Source organism: Lycium ferocissimum, chromosome 6, assembly GCF_029784015.1.
Source record: "Lycium ferocissimum isolate CSIRO_LF1 chromosome 6, AGI_CSIRO_Lferr_CH_V1, whole genome shotgun sequence".
Lineage (NCBI taxonomy): Eukaryota > Viridiplantae > Streptophyta > Magnoliopsida > Solanales > Solanaceae > Lycium > Lycium ferocissimum.
The window spans coordinates 29,745,925-29,765,108 of NC_081347.1; the positions used below are offsets into that span (position 1 = coordinate 29,745,925).

Consider the following 19,184-nt stretch of genomic DNA (forward strand, 5'->3'; position numbering starts at 1 on the left):
CTCAAAAGCCCTTGAATTTATTGTTGAAAAGACGAATCAGAGGAATCATAGAGATTGTAACACTCATATTCTGAAATCAAATACAACGATTGTTGCGATATTTTCCTGTCTTGTTTATTAGTTTCTCGACGCGATGTTTATTGTCTACAGGCGTATTTAGTGTATTAGCTGCGGATTCACGAAAATTTAATAGTTTTTTTTCTCATATCCTGTATATGTATTAAAATATTCGTGAAATATTTATAAATATTTGATTGTTAACCCAGTTATTATTATATACTTACTAGAGGTTGCTATAGAAACTAATAAAATTTAAATTCTGAATTCGCCTCTACATATACTTGATCGTGATTTTAATAATCTACTTATAAATCACTAAAAAGTCAACATGGTTTGGCATCATTTTTTATTCGGACAAGTCACAAGATGTTAACCTGATAAAAATATAATACAACCCTTTGACTCCTTACCCGTTTTTTTAAAGTCTCCGACTACTCCATGATTGTACCAAAATCATAAACCTGTCAGCTTCCAAACGTATAAAACAATTCCTAGAGACATCTTAGTACTAAGTACAACCACTTTAGAGCACAAAACAACCCTTTGACAGATAGACATTTTGACATTCCTCCTTTATTAATTAATTCAACATTATTAAACAAAATATAATTGGTGGTCATCACCATACTTCCGTCTCTTTTCAATCTTCTTTTTTTAACTTCAAATAAATAAACCCATGTGACATAAATTTAGTCCTACTTGTCTTTCTAACAAATATTTTGAATTGCATACGTATCATAGCACAAACAGAAAAAGTTATCAGATTTTCTGAATGTGTTTAAGTCCTGGTAAAAGAATTACTCAAATACTTATAATAAAACTTATCCATACATGATATTTACATCAAGTCAATCCATACGTGTCACGTATTTGAAATATAAAGCTCTTTTATTTAATCATCACTATTTAATATATATTTTACTTTATTAAATTACTTAACCATGATAAATTATATTAATTCGGTATAAACACCCTGATGCGGGTAAATTTATCTAGCGGAAGAAAGCAAATATTCAATTGAAATAGTGGAAGCATATCTAAGTCCCAAACGCAAATAAAGTGTCAATTACTTTTATAGTCCTTTATAAATTTATTTTGAGTAAAATGTTTTTCTTACAAGAAAATTTTATTTGTACTCGCGAGAGATTTAAGAATAACACGAGATTGCAGGGTCATTTTCTTTTGTATTAATTATAAAATGTCTGATTAATCCATTTCCACAAAAAAAGTAGAGTTTGACTTCATCTGTTCGCCTTCTGTCGATTTGCTAGATGAGTTCGTGAGAAAATAGCCTTTTTCTTTCTTACAACAAAAAATCATTTATCTCTTATTTAGTGGGGTGAAAATCATTTACACCCCCCTAACTTTGCTCTAAAAATCAAATTTCCTCCTCAACTTTAAAAAAATAGACATTCCCCCTCCCCCCACCTCTTATCCTAACTGATTTTCTGAAATTACCCTTAAATTATCAACTTATTTCTTTTACTTCTTTAATATCATGATATTTTTATTTTATTTAATCTATTTAACAAATTTCCTATAGAAAAATAAACATTATTTTTGAGGCGGAAAAAGAAAAAAATTAAAAGATTTGTTTTATAATAATAAGCAAAACTCTAATATTTATTTATACACGTGAAAATAATAGGTAATAATAACTTTATAAATATATGATAATGCATGGAATACAAAAATAATTAATAAAAATAGAGGTATATTTTATAACAAATTCTTAGAAGATATCTAATTACATCGTGAATGAATCCTAAATTATAATTTAAAAAATATTTCATTAATGACAACTAAAATCGTTTATCTACGAAGGCAATAGTGTATAAGAGAGAATGAAACTTAAATATACGCATACACGTGCATGTACATACATATATACATACTTAATGCATTTAATATTAAAATAACAATCATAAAAAATAATGTTATATTTTGTGATAAATTCATAAAAGGATTATTCTAATTATAATGTTAACGAACTTAAATAAAAATTTATAAATAGCTAGGTTAATTTTTTTTATATATAATATAAAGAGATTTACATAAATGTAGGATTGAAAATATCAAAGATAAAATAGACATTGCTTATGATAAAAGGGGAAGAATGTATATCGTTCATAATTGAGAGAGAGTTTAATTTTTAAAGCAAGATTAGGAAATGCAAATGATTTTTACCCTATTTAGTGTTTTGAAAAATGTAATAAATGAAAAATATATAAGAGGGAATATGAAAATCTATCCATAAATGCAAAGTCTAATAAATCCGGTGGCATTCAATACATTGTGCCCCACCTTCTACCTTCGTTGGTTTTTCGCGTCACTTCCTCTCTCTTCTTCCCTTTCTTCTCACCGAAATAATTCATGTAAGTTCCTTTTTTTATTATTTTCTATCTAAATTTATGCTGTACTGTTTGATTTCACACAGAGTTAATTTAAGATAGATTTTTTTTTTTTTAAAAAAAAGTTTGTGTAAAATAAATCTTGCACATTTATGTGTTTACAAGTCATTTTATTAAAGATAAAGTAAAAATTATTTCTAAATACATGGGGGTGACATTCTTTTTAGACAAATTAAATTGAAAATTATTTTTTATTTCGGTTCTTTTTCATCCCCACACAATATTTATGTACTATATATGTATGTATATATGATTTTACATATATATAGAGTTTGCTATAAATATTTCTCTCACTAGCCGAAACTTTTTATTATCTAAAAACCCTAATATCCATTGAAATTTCTTCATTCTGTTTGCTTCAAACGACCTGCATTTGCTTTGCCAAAATGTATGTATATACGCACCCCCTTTGTGTTCATGGAAAATGCCCTATCTTTTTCTTTTTTTTTGTGTGTATGTGAATAAACAGCATGTTCGGAATTTGGAAAGTCTATGAGTTTGAATTATCTGTTTTATGTAGGGAATTAGTCTGCAATTGAAATGCCAATTTTTAGGGTTTAGAAGAGTTGGCATTTGGTTTGTTTACGTCTTTGTACGTATATTTGGTAGTCTCAATTTATGTGGCAGAGTTCCAATTTCGAGAGTCAAACAGTCTAATTTGACCGTGAATTCGGGCAGGGAATTTTTAAGTTTTTTCGAAATAAAATTTATATATTTGAAAACTATGTAAGAAGTACTATAAGTTGATTGAAAATTCAAGGTATTTAAAAGATAATATGAAAAAAATTACAGTCAAAGAATGACTTGTTTAAATGTGTTTTGTTGAGCTTTTAATGTTAGTGTTTTTTGTTGTAGAGCTTATAAGTTAATGTGTTTTTTTTTTTTTTTTTGAGCTTTTAATGTTGTTTAATGTGTTTTGTTGAGCTTTTAATGTTGTGATGATTTTTTGTTGAGCTTTTGATGTTGTTAATGTGTGTTTTGTTGAGCTTTTAATGTTGTTAATGTGTTTTGTTGTGCTTTTAATGTGAAATTTATTGATTGACAGGACAATGATGAGCAATGAAGAAGAGAAAAGGTGTCCTCTTTGTGCTGAAGAAATGGACTGGACTGATCAGCAATTTAAGCCTTGCAAATGCGGTTATCAGGTCTGATTTCTTTTCTTAAATTTTCAGGGATATTCCTCTTATAAGTTCCAGTATTTTTCAGTCCAACTGAAAATGAAAGAATAAAGAGTCCAAGCAACATAGCTTTCCAAGTAGTTCTCCTGTTTTTATATGCAACTTATCTGAATGGGTGAATGCTCAAACTACTGTTTTTAAAAGTGAAAACGCAAAAAAATAAAAAGGTCCATGGGCTTAAAATGAAAACCAGAAGTAAAGTGCACGCAAATTTGAAAGTACGAAAGATATATAAATTTTGTACTACTACTACCTATGTTGCTCGGACCCGGCACTTTTGCCGTCGTACCCGTGTCGACACGACACTGACACGGGTTAGGGTGCGGGATTCGTGTCAGATCCGGTCAATAGAGATTGGATACTTTGACCAAATCAGTCGGATCTGAGACGACTAAATCAGCCAGAAAAAGTAGCATGGGTAGAGTCTGAAAGTGTGGGCGAACTCCACAGGAGAAGAAACGACTTTGAAAAGTGCTGGAAAAGTTCACCTGCCGGCGCGTGACACCCACACGCTCGCCGACACTGACCGACAGTTGGCGCGTGACGGCGCGTGCAAGGTCGGTTGCGGCTGGGATTTTCAGAGATCAGGCCGTTGGGAGTCGATCTATCTCGTGGTCTGTTAGGGTTTATGAAAGGGGCTAGTATGAAGGGTATTTTATCGAAGTTGGTGGGTTAGGGTTTATGAAAGGGTATGTTTAGGCGGAGTGGCTGGCCCAAGACCACTATAAACTCCTCAAGAAACTTCTATATAACCTATGATTAGGGAACAAACTAATTCTCTATAACAGTTTGAAAAAAATATTACTTTAAGGAACCAAATAGAGATTTTTTGAAAAGATAAAATCAAGAATAGAAAGAATTGAGAACACCTAATTTACATTTTTATACTTATATTTTTAGAATTTTGAATTATTTTTTGCCGAATCCCCGCACCCGTATCCGTACCCACGAATCTTAAAATTTAGATCATGCTGAATCCGACACCTGCACCCGAGTCTGAGCAACATAGACTACTACTACTACTATAATCAAATTACAGTTAACATAACTAATTCAGCATCCAATTTACAATATGCTAACATTAGTCGAACTCCTCAAGGTTGAGATTCAAAGAACCGGCTGGTTCTCACTTGGATGCGCGTCATGTTTGAAGCGCACGGTTTCAACCCTATCTTCGTATTGCTTCCTCTCTTTAAGCGACAAAGCAGAAATGTCTTTTAACAAATTCAAACTATTGCTTCAAATACTTTCATAATTTGCTACTCTTGAATTGAACCGAATGGGTCGGTGGGCATTTGCTAGAATGGCTTCTGTGCCAATTTGTAAAATGTTATTCTCAATTTACTCAACATTTTATGCCGGTCAACTTAAGGGTGATCCAACTTGCCCTGGGAATTCTTTTCTCCATTGCATGTTCTATCTTCATCGTGAAGTTTCGGAAATATTTGTAGTAACATACCATCGAAGACCTTATGATGTTATTTATAATCTTATGTCTATGTCTTCTATGCTTCTGTCAAAAGAGTGATAATTGTTTGGTACTGCTTTCACAACTCTTTCCAATTTTTGTCAAATTACTGCATGCTGAATCTTAAAAATTGTACTTTTGTGGGGAGTACTGCATGATATTGTAAACTTATTCTTCTTTCATAACTGGTGTTGTTGTCATAATCCTGAATTCACAAAATTGCCAGTTTTAGATGATCATTATTAACGGATAAATCAAAAGTAGATCTACTCTATTGCTGAGTAGTGGATCGGAAGTTGAATTGTGTGAGATCTATCTTATGTAGGCACTAGTGGGTATCTTTGTGCATAAAGTCCTCTCAAGTCGCAAATATTGATCGAGTAAAAACATCAATTTGAAGGACATTTATGCGTATAACTATGATGGGCATATAGTTATTCTTGTCTGGGGAGTGCAAACGATGCTTTCATACTTCAATTTTGATCCAGTATAAAAGCTTCAGCTACGTAAGCGGAAGTACATTTCGATTAAATGATAGCTAGCATAGTTTATTTGTGAATAGGCTATACTTAATTTGTGCTTGCTTCAGGCTTCCTAGTCCTAATTGGTTTCTGTTTTCCAATTAGTTCTGGAAATGTCATCTTCGTTATTCAGAGAAATATTGGGAACTTAATGAGACAATGTCTTCAACTTCTTCGTTGATACTGTTTATGTTTCACTGCTTTTAGGAATGAACACCAAATTTATGAAGTATCAATATTGTCAATTAATTCTTCTTTTTTTTTTTTTTTTTAACTTTTATTCACTACAGGTGTGTGTTTGGTGTTGGCATCACATAATGGACATAGCAGAGAAAGATGCGTCAGAGGGACGATGTCCTGCATGTCGAACTAAATATGAAAAGGATAAAGTTGTGGCAATGCAAGCAAATTTTGAAAGGTGATTTCTTTGATTGGTTAATTTACTTCTCAAGTTGTTGAAGATAGAATCTAACTGACAATTAGTTAAAACAGGGCAGGGAACAACAATGCGAATCGGAAAAGTAAACCAACAAAGGCAAAGCCAAAAGCTAATGAAGTGAGGAAGGATCTTACAAATATTCGGGTCATTCAACGTAAAATGGCATATGTGACTGGGCTGCCTCTTAGTATTGCGGATGAAGATGTATGGAGCTTTTATCTTGTTATCCATTTGCTACTTTCAAATGTCACTTTATTGAATTCTTCTTTTATCATGTGCTCGAAGAAATTTCTTTATCTTAAATTCTTTTGTATTAAGAAAAAATCATATATTTCTTGTGCAGCTGTTACAGCGGAAGGAATATTTTGGGCAATATGGGAAAATTTCTAAAGTTTCTCTATCTAGGACTGCCGGTGGTTCAATCCAGCTACTTACCAATGATACTTTTAGTGTGTAAGTTTGACATATGTCTATCATCTTGGTTTTATGCTGTTTATAACTAATGGATTTTCTTCTGTTTTTTTAACTCTTTTGGGCGATGCAACTTCCCCAGTTGTCTTAAGTGATAAAACTTCGTTTCCTTGCTGTCATCTGCCTTAATATTTTTCATTTTGCTTTGTTTCTTTCCTGGTGCAGATCTTATTGCTGCATTAGGATCTTATTGTTAACATTTCTTGACAGTTAGCTGGCTTGAGTCTTTATGGTCCTTTTGAGAATTATGGTTTCTTGTGTTAGTTTGATGTTGTTACATTATTCTTTAAAATATTGATTCCAACACAACGTTCTAGACTGTATAAAAAAATTCAGTTGCAGGGACTTGAGTTCTTTGAGGTAGCTTTTTTGCATTTTTTTGTGGCTTAAAATGATAGATTGGAATGTGGAAATTTTAAGTCAGCTATGATAGAAGTTGAGTATATATGGAAAGCCCGTTTTTAAATTGAAAACCATTTTATTACAATTTCAGCAGTGATGTCACGTTACATTTGAAAAAGAGCTATTTTATGACAGCAGAGTTGTTTTGGTTGATTACTACTGGAAACCTGACTAATTAGGTTGTTGTGCAAATCTCTAGTTGTTACCTATGAAGGCATCTAATGAGCGGCTTTGCTATTACCTTACATAAAAAAATGATTTTGCAGAATCATGCAGTTCGAATTTGGTAGTAGTAGAGATTCTAAAATGTTGTACATGATAGATTGTAAGAGCTGTCCACTTATCAAAAGAATTGGTTGTAAGAGTTGTCAACAGAATATATTGCAGCAGAAACTGCATTTGATGGACAATAGAAGGTTTGATTGGATGTTTGCTTGTAGTTTGTCCAGTAATTATGGAAGTCAGAAGGGTTGAGCTGTAGCTATGTTGCTCGGACTCCCAAAAATGTTGCCGCAACCATGTCGGATTCTCCAGAAATGAACTACTTTTGGAGTAAACATGCACCCGTCGACATTTTTGAAGAGTCCGAGCAACATAGGCTGTAGGTGCTATTAGTTGATGATAACATGATAAAATCCATGTTGTCTGGAAGATGCTGAAGAGATAGTAGATCTTTTAGGATTACTGTAATTACTTTCTTGTTAGCTTGTTACTACCTTTTTGGAGGTCTCCTGCATGTCCTATATGCTGAGGAATACGACATTATCTGTTTCAAAAAAAAAAAAAAAAAAAAAAATCCATGTCGTCTATACTTGTCTATTTCTAGGGTGTGCGTAAGTTGTGGTCAAATTATTGTTTGATTGTTTTTTTTCCCTTTTCCCGAAAATTATTTTTTGCCTCTCTAATTGTTTTCCTTTCTGTCTGTTTCTTCCTTGCAGATATATTACATATTCTAAAGAGGAAGAGGCCATACAGTGTATTCAATCTGTACATGGTTTTGTCCTGGAAGGGATGTACTTGAGGTATGGACCTACCTGTCATAAATTATCGTCAAATTTATTCTTTAGTGGCAACGTGGAAATTGCTATTTAGATCTAAGTTGTCTTATCAAAGATAAATTATTTATTCTTGGAATGAATAGCCCAAATAGAGCGAAATAGATACAAAGGATTCATATATGACCTAAGTTGCTGGACTCTTCACTTTCGATGCTGCACCCGTGTCGGATTCTCCCAAAATACACTACTTTTGGAGAATCTGACACGCACCCATTGACATATTTTAAGAGTCCGAGCAACATAGCATATGACTCCACCAGGTTTGGGGTTAAGGTTAGTTGATTGATTGATTTTAGTTTAGTGACAATGTAAAATGGTCCTTGCAGAGCATCGTTTGGGACCGCAAAATATTGTCATGCTTGGTTGAGAAACACGGTACATTTCTTTCTGTTATGCCCTTTGTGGAAGAATGTGAAAGCGACCAGCGTAATAGAAATGTTGACATGGTGCTTCTTTTTTCAGCCTTGCAATAATCCTTCTTGTCTATATTTGCATATCCTTGGTACTGATGAAGATAGTTTTGGTAAAGATGAGGCAGCTGCAATTCATACAAGGTATTGGCGATGCAAACATTTATTTTGCTGTCCTCTGGTTTTAGACATGCTATCTCGGTTGCATTTCGGTTACTGATTGAAGTGCTTTTGTGATCCTTAAATTAAAGTTGATTGAGAGCGGTATATTACTGGATTACTGTGACGAACTTTAACTTCCTATATTGTTTCTGCAAGTATGCTCTTCAGAGGGGATGAATAACAGCACATAAGAGAAACATTGCGTCTCAGATGAAATTGATCTGTCCGAATCCAATCATTGTGTTTTCTAGCTGCTGAGTTTGTCATTCTTTGACAAGATAGATATTCCTGTTTTATCCAAAGAGATATTATATTGTACAACTACATGTGAAAGATTATTCTAAGTAGGCCTTTGGACATAAATTGACTGATATTTGAAAGAAAGTAGTATTTGAAGTTTGTTGAAAAAGGGTAGTTGAAAGTTGAAATTGTGATTGGACATGTATTTCACTTGAAAAAATGTTGAAGTTTTGTGAGAATTTCTTTTTTGTACTTGAAAAACTGATACATTGAAAAACTTTTTGTTCAAGTTTGGAGTTAAAACTTGACAAAATGAATAAACAAAACAGATTTGAAGTTTTCTCTTGAAAGAAGCAAAAAAGGTTTATTCCAAACAGGCCCTAAGATACTTACAATTTCTTGAATGTTTCTCATGAAGATAAATGAGGAAACTCAAGCAGCAGATAGCTATATCTAACTGGTTTTATATTTGGCCCATCAAGTTGCAAAATGTTGCATCTAATTGTCTTTATTGATCTGCTGATTATTGCTTTGAGTGTTATCCATTTTTGGAGTTTTACTTCGATGAATATGAAAGAAGTATGTGAACACAATTTGGCAAGCCATAGGGGTGGTTTGAAACCATTATTTTGTTGATATTCTCTAGCTATGCTTATTCAAATATTCAATGCTTTTTCCAAAGGAGAAATATTTTAATCTGTGAAATATCATGTTCAACTTGCCTTGTCATATACATTTGTTTGTTACTTGTTATGTATCTTGGTTCCAGCTCTAAAACTGACTCCCCATTGTTTGTGTTTCTGTAATCTGATTTTTTATTTCTGCTATAGGTTTAGTTTGTAGATTTAGGATCGGGAACCTTTAAGTAATTACTAATTATTATGAACTTGTTACCGTTGCATTGAAGTTACACTTTCTGTCTACCAAGCCAGACCTGCCAACATATGTTGAGTGACACAAGTGGTTTTTCTTGGCTCTTGTTATGTGAATAAATCTACTATCTTCCTGTTAGAAACAGTGGATTATGTTGCATTTTCGGGTTCATTCATGGAAGGATCATTCTACTTTGGAACAATAGTGAGGTCACAATTTGTATTGTTCTCATTTTTCAGAATATATTACAGTCTCGTCTTAGAAAATTACAAGGTCTCTTGCTAAATGGATTTTGGTAGTAACTGGAGATCTGATCTTGCATAACATCTCTGATTGAATGTTTTTATATGCATTCTTAATTGGATGATGAATATCTCCAAGGGTGTAGCTAACTGGTGGTTTTTCACTTTGGCATTTATACAGGAGTAGAGTTCAACAAATTGTTGGTGCCTCAAGTAGTGCGATGAATCGCTCAGGAAATGTCTTGCCACCTCCAGTTAATGACTTATCCAGTATTAGCTTTACTTCTACGGGGAATTCTACCTCTCAAAGTGCAGTAAGTGTTAAAATTGTGGTGTTTAATTATGCTTGTTGGTTGTAAATTCCTGTATCAAAGCATCTAAGGCAATCAGTTACTCTAATTTTCAGTGTTAAGGATGCTATATTTTCTCTATTAAGTTCTGATTTTTACGGAAGCTACTATTTCTTGATATCTGGTGGCTTGAACTGCAAACATTCTCAGCAGATGTATTTTTTGGTGTTTTTAGGGTGCAACCAGTGATATAGTGAATCACAATAGCTATATGGCTCGTGTCGTCCCTTATAGTGAGAAGGACGAAGGTGTTTGTGACCCAAACAGAAGGTCGGCTTTTGTAGATGTTAGACCGTCTAATATTTCTGATGCAGAGAAAGATGGAAATTGCAATGAGGACAGTAGACTTTTCGATTTGTGTTCCAATCTATGTTCCGGAACAATTAACAAAGATAATCATGCTCAAGAGCCATATTCTGATACATTGATTTTTGAAGTTCCAACTTCTAATCACCTTGTCAGTCATCTGCCAAGGGATCCAAATTCTATAGAAATTTCGGATGAATCATTCAGGGAAGACTCTATATCTTTTGATGGTCAACGATCAAAGGATTCATCTCATTCTGCTAAATGTACAGGGGGTTCTGGTGGTCATTCGCTAATGCATAGGAGGACATGTAGTCTGAGTAATAATGCCAAGGAGCATAGATCTTTACATAATGAAGCGGAAGAAGCTTCTCCACCACGTTCATGTGTAAATTCGACACTAATTGATGGATTACATGATTTGAAATTTCAAAGTTCTGTCAAATCTGATACAATATATAGAGGTTCTAACTCATTCTCCAATGAAGAAATAGTGGAGCACCTGCGAAGGACTGAAAATGATTGCTTGAATAATTATGATGAAAGTTCTGCATTCAGTCCTGTGAATGACAGTAAAATTTCAAACATTTTAACTTGGGACTTTGGTTCACGTGACGATTCCTTGACCTTGCGTCACAGTTTAACTGACTTGTGTAATGAACCTAATGGGCAGCAAGGTTCCTGGAAATCCTTACACAGTTGTCAAGGGCTCTCATTTATGAAGCAAGACGGCTCTTCAAGTCAAAGGGCTGATTTGGATTCTTCTTGTAGTAATATCAGTCTGATGTCAAAGCAGTCATCCATCCTTCAAGACTTCAGAGAAAAGAAAGAGCAGCATATGCTTGAGTTTCAGTATCAGAGTAAGTGTTGAAGAATTTTTCCTGTATTTGATGACTAATAGTTGATTTTTGCTGCCTAAGTTTGACATTCATGGACCTGTCTACGTTGTTTACTATTCTATGATATATTCTCCTGTACCAATTAGACAAGATTTTAATGGGGATGGGAATTGGGCTGCGAAGGGCGGGGACTTGCCAGCAGGGATGGGAGTGAAATGCAGGACTGCTCCAGGTTAGCAGGACTTCTTTTCCTGCAGCTGTAGAGAGGGGTGGGGAGCAGGTTGGGTGTACAAAATTGTAAGGCAATCTAAAGCTTGCCCAAAAAGGACAGACCGGTGCACTAAGCTCCCGCTATGCTCAGGGTCCATGGAAGGGCCAGACCACAAGGGTCTGTTGTACGTAGCCTTACCCTGCATTTCTGCTAGAGGCTGTAAAATGGAAATATTTTGGCTGTAAAAATTGCCACTGTTGCTTGCCAAATCTCCATCATCTACCCTTGTTTCAAGCATATTATACCACTACTCTAGACCATAAAGTTTCGTTCTCCTTGCCATGTCTAGATAGAGCCAAAAGGATCCAAGTTCAATTCAGAGAAACCAGAGTTAAGTATACAATACAATAAGCAAGAGGCCAAAGGGGCAGGGGCGTCGCTGGCTAGGTGTCTTGTAGGGAATACAGGGGTGTGAGATCTTTTGTCATTACAAGATAGAACAGGGGAAAAGGGGCAGTTGCGGTGTGTTTTGGGTTTGTGTGGGGGCGTGGGGGGGGGGGGGGGAGTGTGCTGGCACATCCCAACTGCAACATTTATTCTAAACAAGGATTAAACTAGTATATTCTAACCTTAATGCTGCTTGTGTATTATTCTTCTGCCATTCAAAATTTAATTTGCTTTGGTATGTTCCTGAAAAGCATTTTACCCAATGTTTGGTTGTCACTTTTTCATTCAACAAGTTAAAACTCTTGACAGCACTAGAAGGAATATAAAAAACGATACATAGGAGCTCTGCTTGGTATAAGATCTCAAGGTCAGTAATAGTTTATTAGGCAGCAAATTGTAGTCCAACTAGGAATTACGTAGTAATTAATATATGTGCATGCATTTTCTTGACTTTTGTGATGGAACCTACCAGCATGCTGTTCCATGGTATTGCTGTGCATCTTAATAGGAAAGCATTACATCATTGATAAGTTTTGCACGCAACTAATTTTTCAAATTGAATTTGTTGAACTGCCTTAACAGTCTCAAGATCCAAAGTTATGGCACCACCTGGATTCTCAATATCCTCTAGGGACCTGCCTCCTCGTTTTCCCTTGTCGGATGAAATTGGTGGATTCTCCCGTACTCTCTCTGGTAACTCACCTGTCCTGGCATTGTGTATTTTAATGCCAAGCTTCTCCTGTTTTACATAAAATTGATAATAGTTTCTTTCTGTTGCTTCTATCAATTTAGGAAGTCAATTAGTAAATACTTCTTCATCAAGTTTGATTCACCCCCCATCACTGAGGAGCACAAGCAGTGCAGGTGACACTGATTTTGTTGACCCTGCCATATTAAGCTGTGGTAAAGGCAAGCCAACAAATGGTTTCTGTATCTCAGGCCTCGAAATTGGGTCACAGAGGAGAGCTTTGGAAGATGACGCAAGACTCTGGCTTCTGGTGCAACAAAAATATGCTGATCAAGATGGAAAATTCTCTCGTAATCTTGCTTCACAAATTCCATCTGCATACCAGGAACAGAGGTTTCATGGTGCAGATGAGTATGCTGGCGTGAGCAATGTGTATGGCCTTACACCAAGGCCGGTGGATCAATGCCAAAGCTTTGATCAATCTTTGTACACACATTTCCCCCAGCAGAAGTTCGCGAATGGCCCCATTTCTAATGGCTATCAGCATGACATCTCGGGAAATTTCCAATGTAGAAATGAGGTGGACGGGATGGCAGAATTCCAGAGAAATGAGAGATTAGGTTTCAACAAGTACTATACTGGGTATGAAAATCAAACATTCCAGGGGTCCAGGTCAGGCGATGTATTTCCCAGGGTGTTTGGGATGTGAATTCTCACTACTCTGAAAAATGAAACTGTCCTAGTTACTTTATTGCTGTGTAGTATGGGGAAACTATAAATATGTTACTACTTAATACTACATTAATCTTGGCTGTTTTGGGTTCTAATTTTTTTTTTGGGGGGGGGGGGGGGGTGTGGTGGTGGTGGTAGTGGCATAAATCTTCCAGGTCAAGTTGTCCTCATCTCTCCCCTTCTTCAAACTCTGGTTCATACTTTTTAGAGATTATAAAGGATAAGAATAGAAGTGTTGCATCATGTCTTAAGGGATTTCTTGGGTCGGGCCTGGGCCATGAACTAGAGCAAGAGCAGTATCATTCTTTACGATTTGTATGATTTTGGCCGGGTCATTCGCTCGAATGGCCCTATCTTGGGGTGGTCTTTAATTTTTGGCCCTTGAATCGCTGATTTTTAATTTCTGTCCTTCGGCACTTTTAAGTAACAAAAAAAGTGGCCGGATACCAATGACAGGATACCAACATTGAAAAAAAAATAAAATTGGTCTACCCACCTAATTTCGCAAGGCATAAAGTCTATTGAAACTTTGTCTTGTCCGGCATAATTTCTATAGAAATTAAATCTTTTCGATATAAGTTGTGTAGTAACTAATTCGTTCGGCACTACACTAATGTCAGAAAATTTAATTCCTACAAAAATTATGCCGGACAAGGCAAAGTTTCTCTAAACTTTTGCCTTGCGAATTAGTTATTACACAACTTATGTCCGATAATTTAATTTCTACAGATTTAATGCCGGAGAAGGCAAAGGTTCTCTAAGCTTATGCATGGCGAGATTTCTTTTTTGATAAGAAAACAGCCTCTACTGAGGATCGAACTCATAATCTCCGGTTACGTGGATCAGCGAATAAGGATATTTTGATCCACAAATTTTCATTAAATGAGAAGCAGGTTCAAAAATTAAAGACCAGCGATTTGAGGGCCAAAAATTAAAGACCGTTCCGTATGAAAGAACAATACGTGCAAAAAAATGACCGTCATGCCTTCTTCCATATTGTTGGGCGAACTTGTACGTTTTGGGTTAGCATGATTCGTTCTTTCCTAATTCATTTGGACCTAAAAGTCTGGTTGGTACATCTATGACAGATTGAAGAAGGGTTGTACATAATTAGAACTTGCATATTGTAGAGACAGCCTCCGAGTACAATCCCTCTAACGCCAAGGTGGATGGATCCTCTGAAAAATACTTTTGAGTGAACCTTTTTTTTGGGGTGATAATTGTGAGGAATAATCTTGGAATGTATTTTAGAGATAAGTATTTACTTTAATTTTGTACTTTTTTGTGTACTGATTCATATACTCCCTCTGTCCCAATTTATGTAATATAATTTGACAAGACACGGAGTTTAAGAAAAAAAAGGAAGCCTTTTGAAACTTGTGTGGGTGTAAATTATTTCATTAAGGGTAAAAGAAAAAGTTTTAAGTTAAATTATTTTTAGATACAGAAATGTATCATTCTTTTTGGGACAGATTAAAAAGAAAAGTGTATCACACAAAGTGGGACAGAGGGAGTAGTAAATTTGCTCCTCTTCACTTTTGGGCGTAAAGTCACATTAACCGAACCACGTTAAATATTATGCCTCCTTTATTTGTTACTTTTTTATAACTATTATCTTTGTTATTGTCACTATAAGATTGTTTGGCTAAATTCCACACTATCTAAATTCCCAATCCTAACAATAAGAGATCTAGAAACTGATTATTGACGCATCCTAACAGCTGATTAAAAGTGTGAATGAATGTATTCTATTACTTATTCAATTTACGAGTTCTCTAAAATATTCATCACTTTCTTCTTCTTTTACGTTCATGCTATCTGTTGTCTTCGTAGACAATTATTTCCAGACTAATTTCTCATTTTATATCATTCAAGGGCCTCTGGGAACATCGAACGATCGAACGTACTTGTCACTTGACCTTTTAAAATTCTACTAAAAAGAGAATATTTTAAAACTGTAACAGAATTGTTGTTACTTTACTTAAACAAAAAGAATGTCATGATCTCACTATATTAGTAATTAAAGTAGTAGAATTAGTAGAAATAATAAAGGATTAGTATGTTGCCAGCCGGCTTCGATATATATATATATATAAGCAAGGAGTATTATTAACTAACTTTTGAAATGGACGGCTGAGATTAGAAGGGATTTAATGAGCTGCAATGGCCAGGATCTTGCCACGTCATCATCAGTTGGTTATAAGTTGTCAGAGGAGAGAGAAAACCAATTACGAAAAATCAGGTGCAATTTCTTCTTCCGACTCTTTCTTCTCCTCCAATCTTCTCTTCTTCTTCTAATTCTTCTTCTCGTCTTCTTCTGCAGATCTATTCTCATCAATGGCGAATTTATGTTATCTTTTAGTATAGTTTTATTAAGCAGTTTCAGATCTATTGATTAAGTTCCATTTTTCCATTTTCAATATAATAGAAAATTGTTCCAAAAAACTTATTGTTCTTCAGTTTGGATTGATTAATTGTGTAAATTGAGTTGAGATCATTACATTTGGTATCAGAGCAATCGATTCTACGGAGTGTGGGTTGAGAAATGGATGAGGGAACTAGATTGCAAACAATGGATGCTAAACTGACTCAACATGAGGAGGCGTTAACTGAGTTGACTGCAGGTCAACAAGTCTTGCAACAGACTCAGAGGGGTATCCAAGGAACATTGAAATTGATACTTGAGAGGTTAACAACATTGGAGAGGCCTAATAGACCTCAAGGAGATGGGATATTGCCCATGCCTTCTCAAGAGGAGAGAGCAAACAGGTCTCAGGTCCAGGAACAAAACAGGATTCAAGGTGCAGCTCAAGCTCCTATTTCCAAATGGATTCTGCCTACTTTCGAAGGTAAGGAACCTAAGGTGTGGATTAGGAAGTGTGAAAGGTACTTCAATTTATATAGAACTCCAGATAATCTAAAAGTAGAAGCTGCTGCACTTTATTTGGATGGAATAGCTGAGATGTGGTGTCATTCCTTGGTGTTGAGTAGAGACACTGTTATTTGGGCTGAATTTAAAGAGGAGTTAATAGTAAGGTTTAGTGAACAATTAATGGAATATGTAGTGGAAGAATTCAATACGCTGAGCCGAACTGGAACTGTTGATGAGTTTCTAGCTCAGTTTGAAGATAAGAAAGCCTAGATGCTAGTGAGGAATCCTCATTTGGATGAATCACAATTTTTTTTAAGTTTCATAGGGGCCCTGAAAGAGGATATCAAGGTGGGTGTTAAGCTACTTAAGCTTGCTACTTTTAGGCTTGCTATTGAACAGGCTAAACTACAAGAAAGGGTAATTGAAGTTGCTGAGAAGAAAGCTAGAGATGCAGCCAAACTCTCAGCTAGGTTCACTAACCATGCTCCTACTAAGGCTCCTGTTGAAGCTACAACTAAGTCTACTGGGTTCAAATTGACACCAAAAGTATATGAGTACAGAAGGAGCAATCATCTGTCTTTCAGGTATGGGGAAAAGTATTCTCCTGGTCATCAGTGTCAAAAGAAACAATTGAATTGTTTGATAGGGGAAGTAGAAACTACAGAGGAGCTGGAAATTGTAGCAGATTAACCTGTTGGAGATGTGATCATTGAAGGTAATATGGACCAGGTGGTACAAGAAGCTATATGCATAAGTGCCTTATCTGGCAGTACCAGAGGTGTCAACACTATATTGGTAAGTGGTTCTGTAAAGAATAGAAACCTTGCCTTGTTGATTGACTCTAGCAGCACTCATAGCTTCATTGATGAAAATACTGTTAAGGAAACTGGGTATCGAGCTAGTTATTGTCCTCCTGTTAGAGTGACAGTGGCAGATGGAAACTATGTCATGTGCACTTCTCATTGTCAAGGGTTCAAATGAAAGATGCAAGGCAAGCCCTTCCAAGAAGATTTTCTTATCATACCAATTGGAGGATGTGATATTTTTCTAAGCAATGACTGGATAAAGAAACATAATCCCACCAAGTTTGATCATGAGAAAAGCTGTTACAATTAGTAGAAAGGAAATAAGTTGGTCTTTACGCATATTACTTTGAAAAGGGCAAGCTGAATATGATTTCCAGTAGGACTATGAGTAAAGTCTTGAAGAAATGTCAAGCACTTATAGCACATCTGTTTATGGTTAATGCAATAGTGATTGAGGGGCATGAGCTAGTTGATGAAACCATAAAAACAGTCCTAGAAAACTACAAAGATGTGTTCATAGACCCTAAGTCCTTGCCACCTATTAGGGCCTTGGACCATGCTATTCCACTCAAACCTGGTGCTATACCAGTGAGTTTGATACCATATAGGTATAATTTCCATCAGGAAGATGAATTAGAGAGGCAAGTCACATAAATGCTCACTAATGGTATTATTCAGCAGAGTCAATCACCATTTTCATCCCCAGCTCTCTTTGTCAAGAAGAACGATGGGACATGGAGGTTCTGTGTGGATTATAGAGGACTAAATGAGATCACTATCAAGGACAAATATCCTATACCTATTGTTGATGATTTATTGGATGAGCTCCATGATTCAGCAATGTTTTCCAAAGTCGACCTGGGGGCAGGTTACCACCAGATCAGGATGAAGAAGGATGATGTCTACAAAACAGGACTCACATGGGAAATTATGAGTTTAGCAGTTTAGATATATGCCAAGGTTTCAGACAAAAAGGAAATAAAATTTTCATCTGAATCCCATCCCTCAACCAATTTTTTGGAAATTTTGTTTCTGATAATTGAATACCATTATAAGTACATTTAATATGCATTTCTCTATTCCATTCCTGCAATGCCATTTGGGTTAACAAATGCCCCTGTAACATTTCAAGCCTTGATGAATCAGATTTTTCAACCTTATTTGAGGAAGTTTGTGCTGGTATTCTTTGATGACATACTCATATACAGTGTATCCTTAGAGGAACATGTTGCTCATCAAGTTGCTGTGTTTGAATTGCTATGAACTCACTCACTCTTATCTAAGAAGTCAAAGTGTTCTTTTGGTCAGAAACAAGTTGAGTATTTAGGTCATGTGATCACCAAGGAAAGAGTTTCTACTGATCATTCCAAGATACAAGCTATGGTTGATTGGCCTAAACCAGTTTCAATCAAGAGTCTGAGGGGGTTTTTGGGGTTAACTGGGTACTATAGAAAATATATTGCTGGTTATGGCACCATCTGTAGACCCTTGACTGATATTTTAAAGAAGGATGCTTTTAGGTGGAATGATGAAGCTGACTTGGCTTTCACAGCTCTTAAAAGGGAAATGACAACCACCCCAGTTTTGGTCTTACCTGACTATTCTAAAGAGCTTATGGTGGAGACTGATGCTAGTAATGGAGGAATTGGGGCTGTACCAATGCAAGGAGACAGACCTGTTGCCTTCTTTAGCAAGGTTTTGCACCAAAACATAAGAGTAAGTCAATTTATAAGAAGGAATACATGGCTTTACTTAGTGTAGTAGGTAAGTGGAGACACTACCTACAATACAAACACTTCATTGTTAGGACTGACCATTACAACTTGAAGTACTTGTTAGAACAGAAGGTGACTTCAGCTATACAACAAAAAGGACTTACAAAACTGCTTGGACTAGATTATGAAGTCCAATACAAGAAACGGGCAGAGAATAGAGTGGCAGATGCCCTTTCTAGGCAATATGAAGATGGGATGAACAAGCCTGTTTTGAGTCAAGGAC

The 19,184-nt window shown here is 35.5% G+C and overlaps 1 protein-coding gene across 4 annotated transcripts; it reads left to right on the top strand.

Moving 5' to 3' along the window:
* Window positions 1–2,380: 2,380 nt before the first annotated feature.
* LOC132059606 (uncharacterized) lies at window positions 2,381–13,603 on the top strand. 4 transcript variants are annotated; one of them, XM_059452260.1, is made up of 12 exons: window positions 2,381–2,435; window positions 3,517–3,616; window positions 5,929–6,056; window positions 6,131–6,281; window positions 6,421–6,530; window positions 7,889–7,972; window positions 8,335–8,383; window positions 8,471–8,562; window positions 10,117–10,249; window positions 10,461–11,451; window positions 12,671–12,781; window positions 12,881–13,603. In XM_059452260.1, coding segments are annotated over exons 1-12 (2,556 nt in total). In that variant the 5' UTR covers window positions 2,381–2,433; the 3' UTR covers window positions 13,486–13,603. The 4 variants fall into 4 exon arrangements, with proteins under 4 accessions (XP_059308243.1, XP_059308244.1, XP_059308242.1 ...); XM_059452261.1 differs by having other exon boundaries at window positions 2,407–2,426; XM_059452259.1 differs by lacking the exon at window positions 2,381–2,435 and adding an exon at window positions 2,725–2,859.
* The last annotated feature ends 5,581 nt before the right edge of the window (window positions 13,604–19,184 follow it).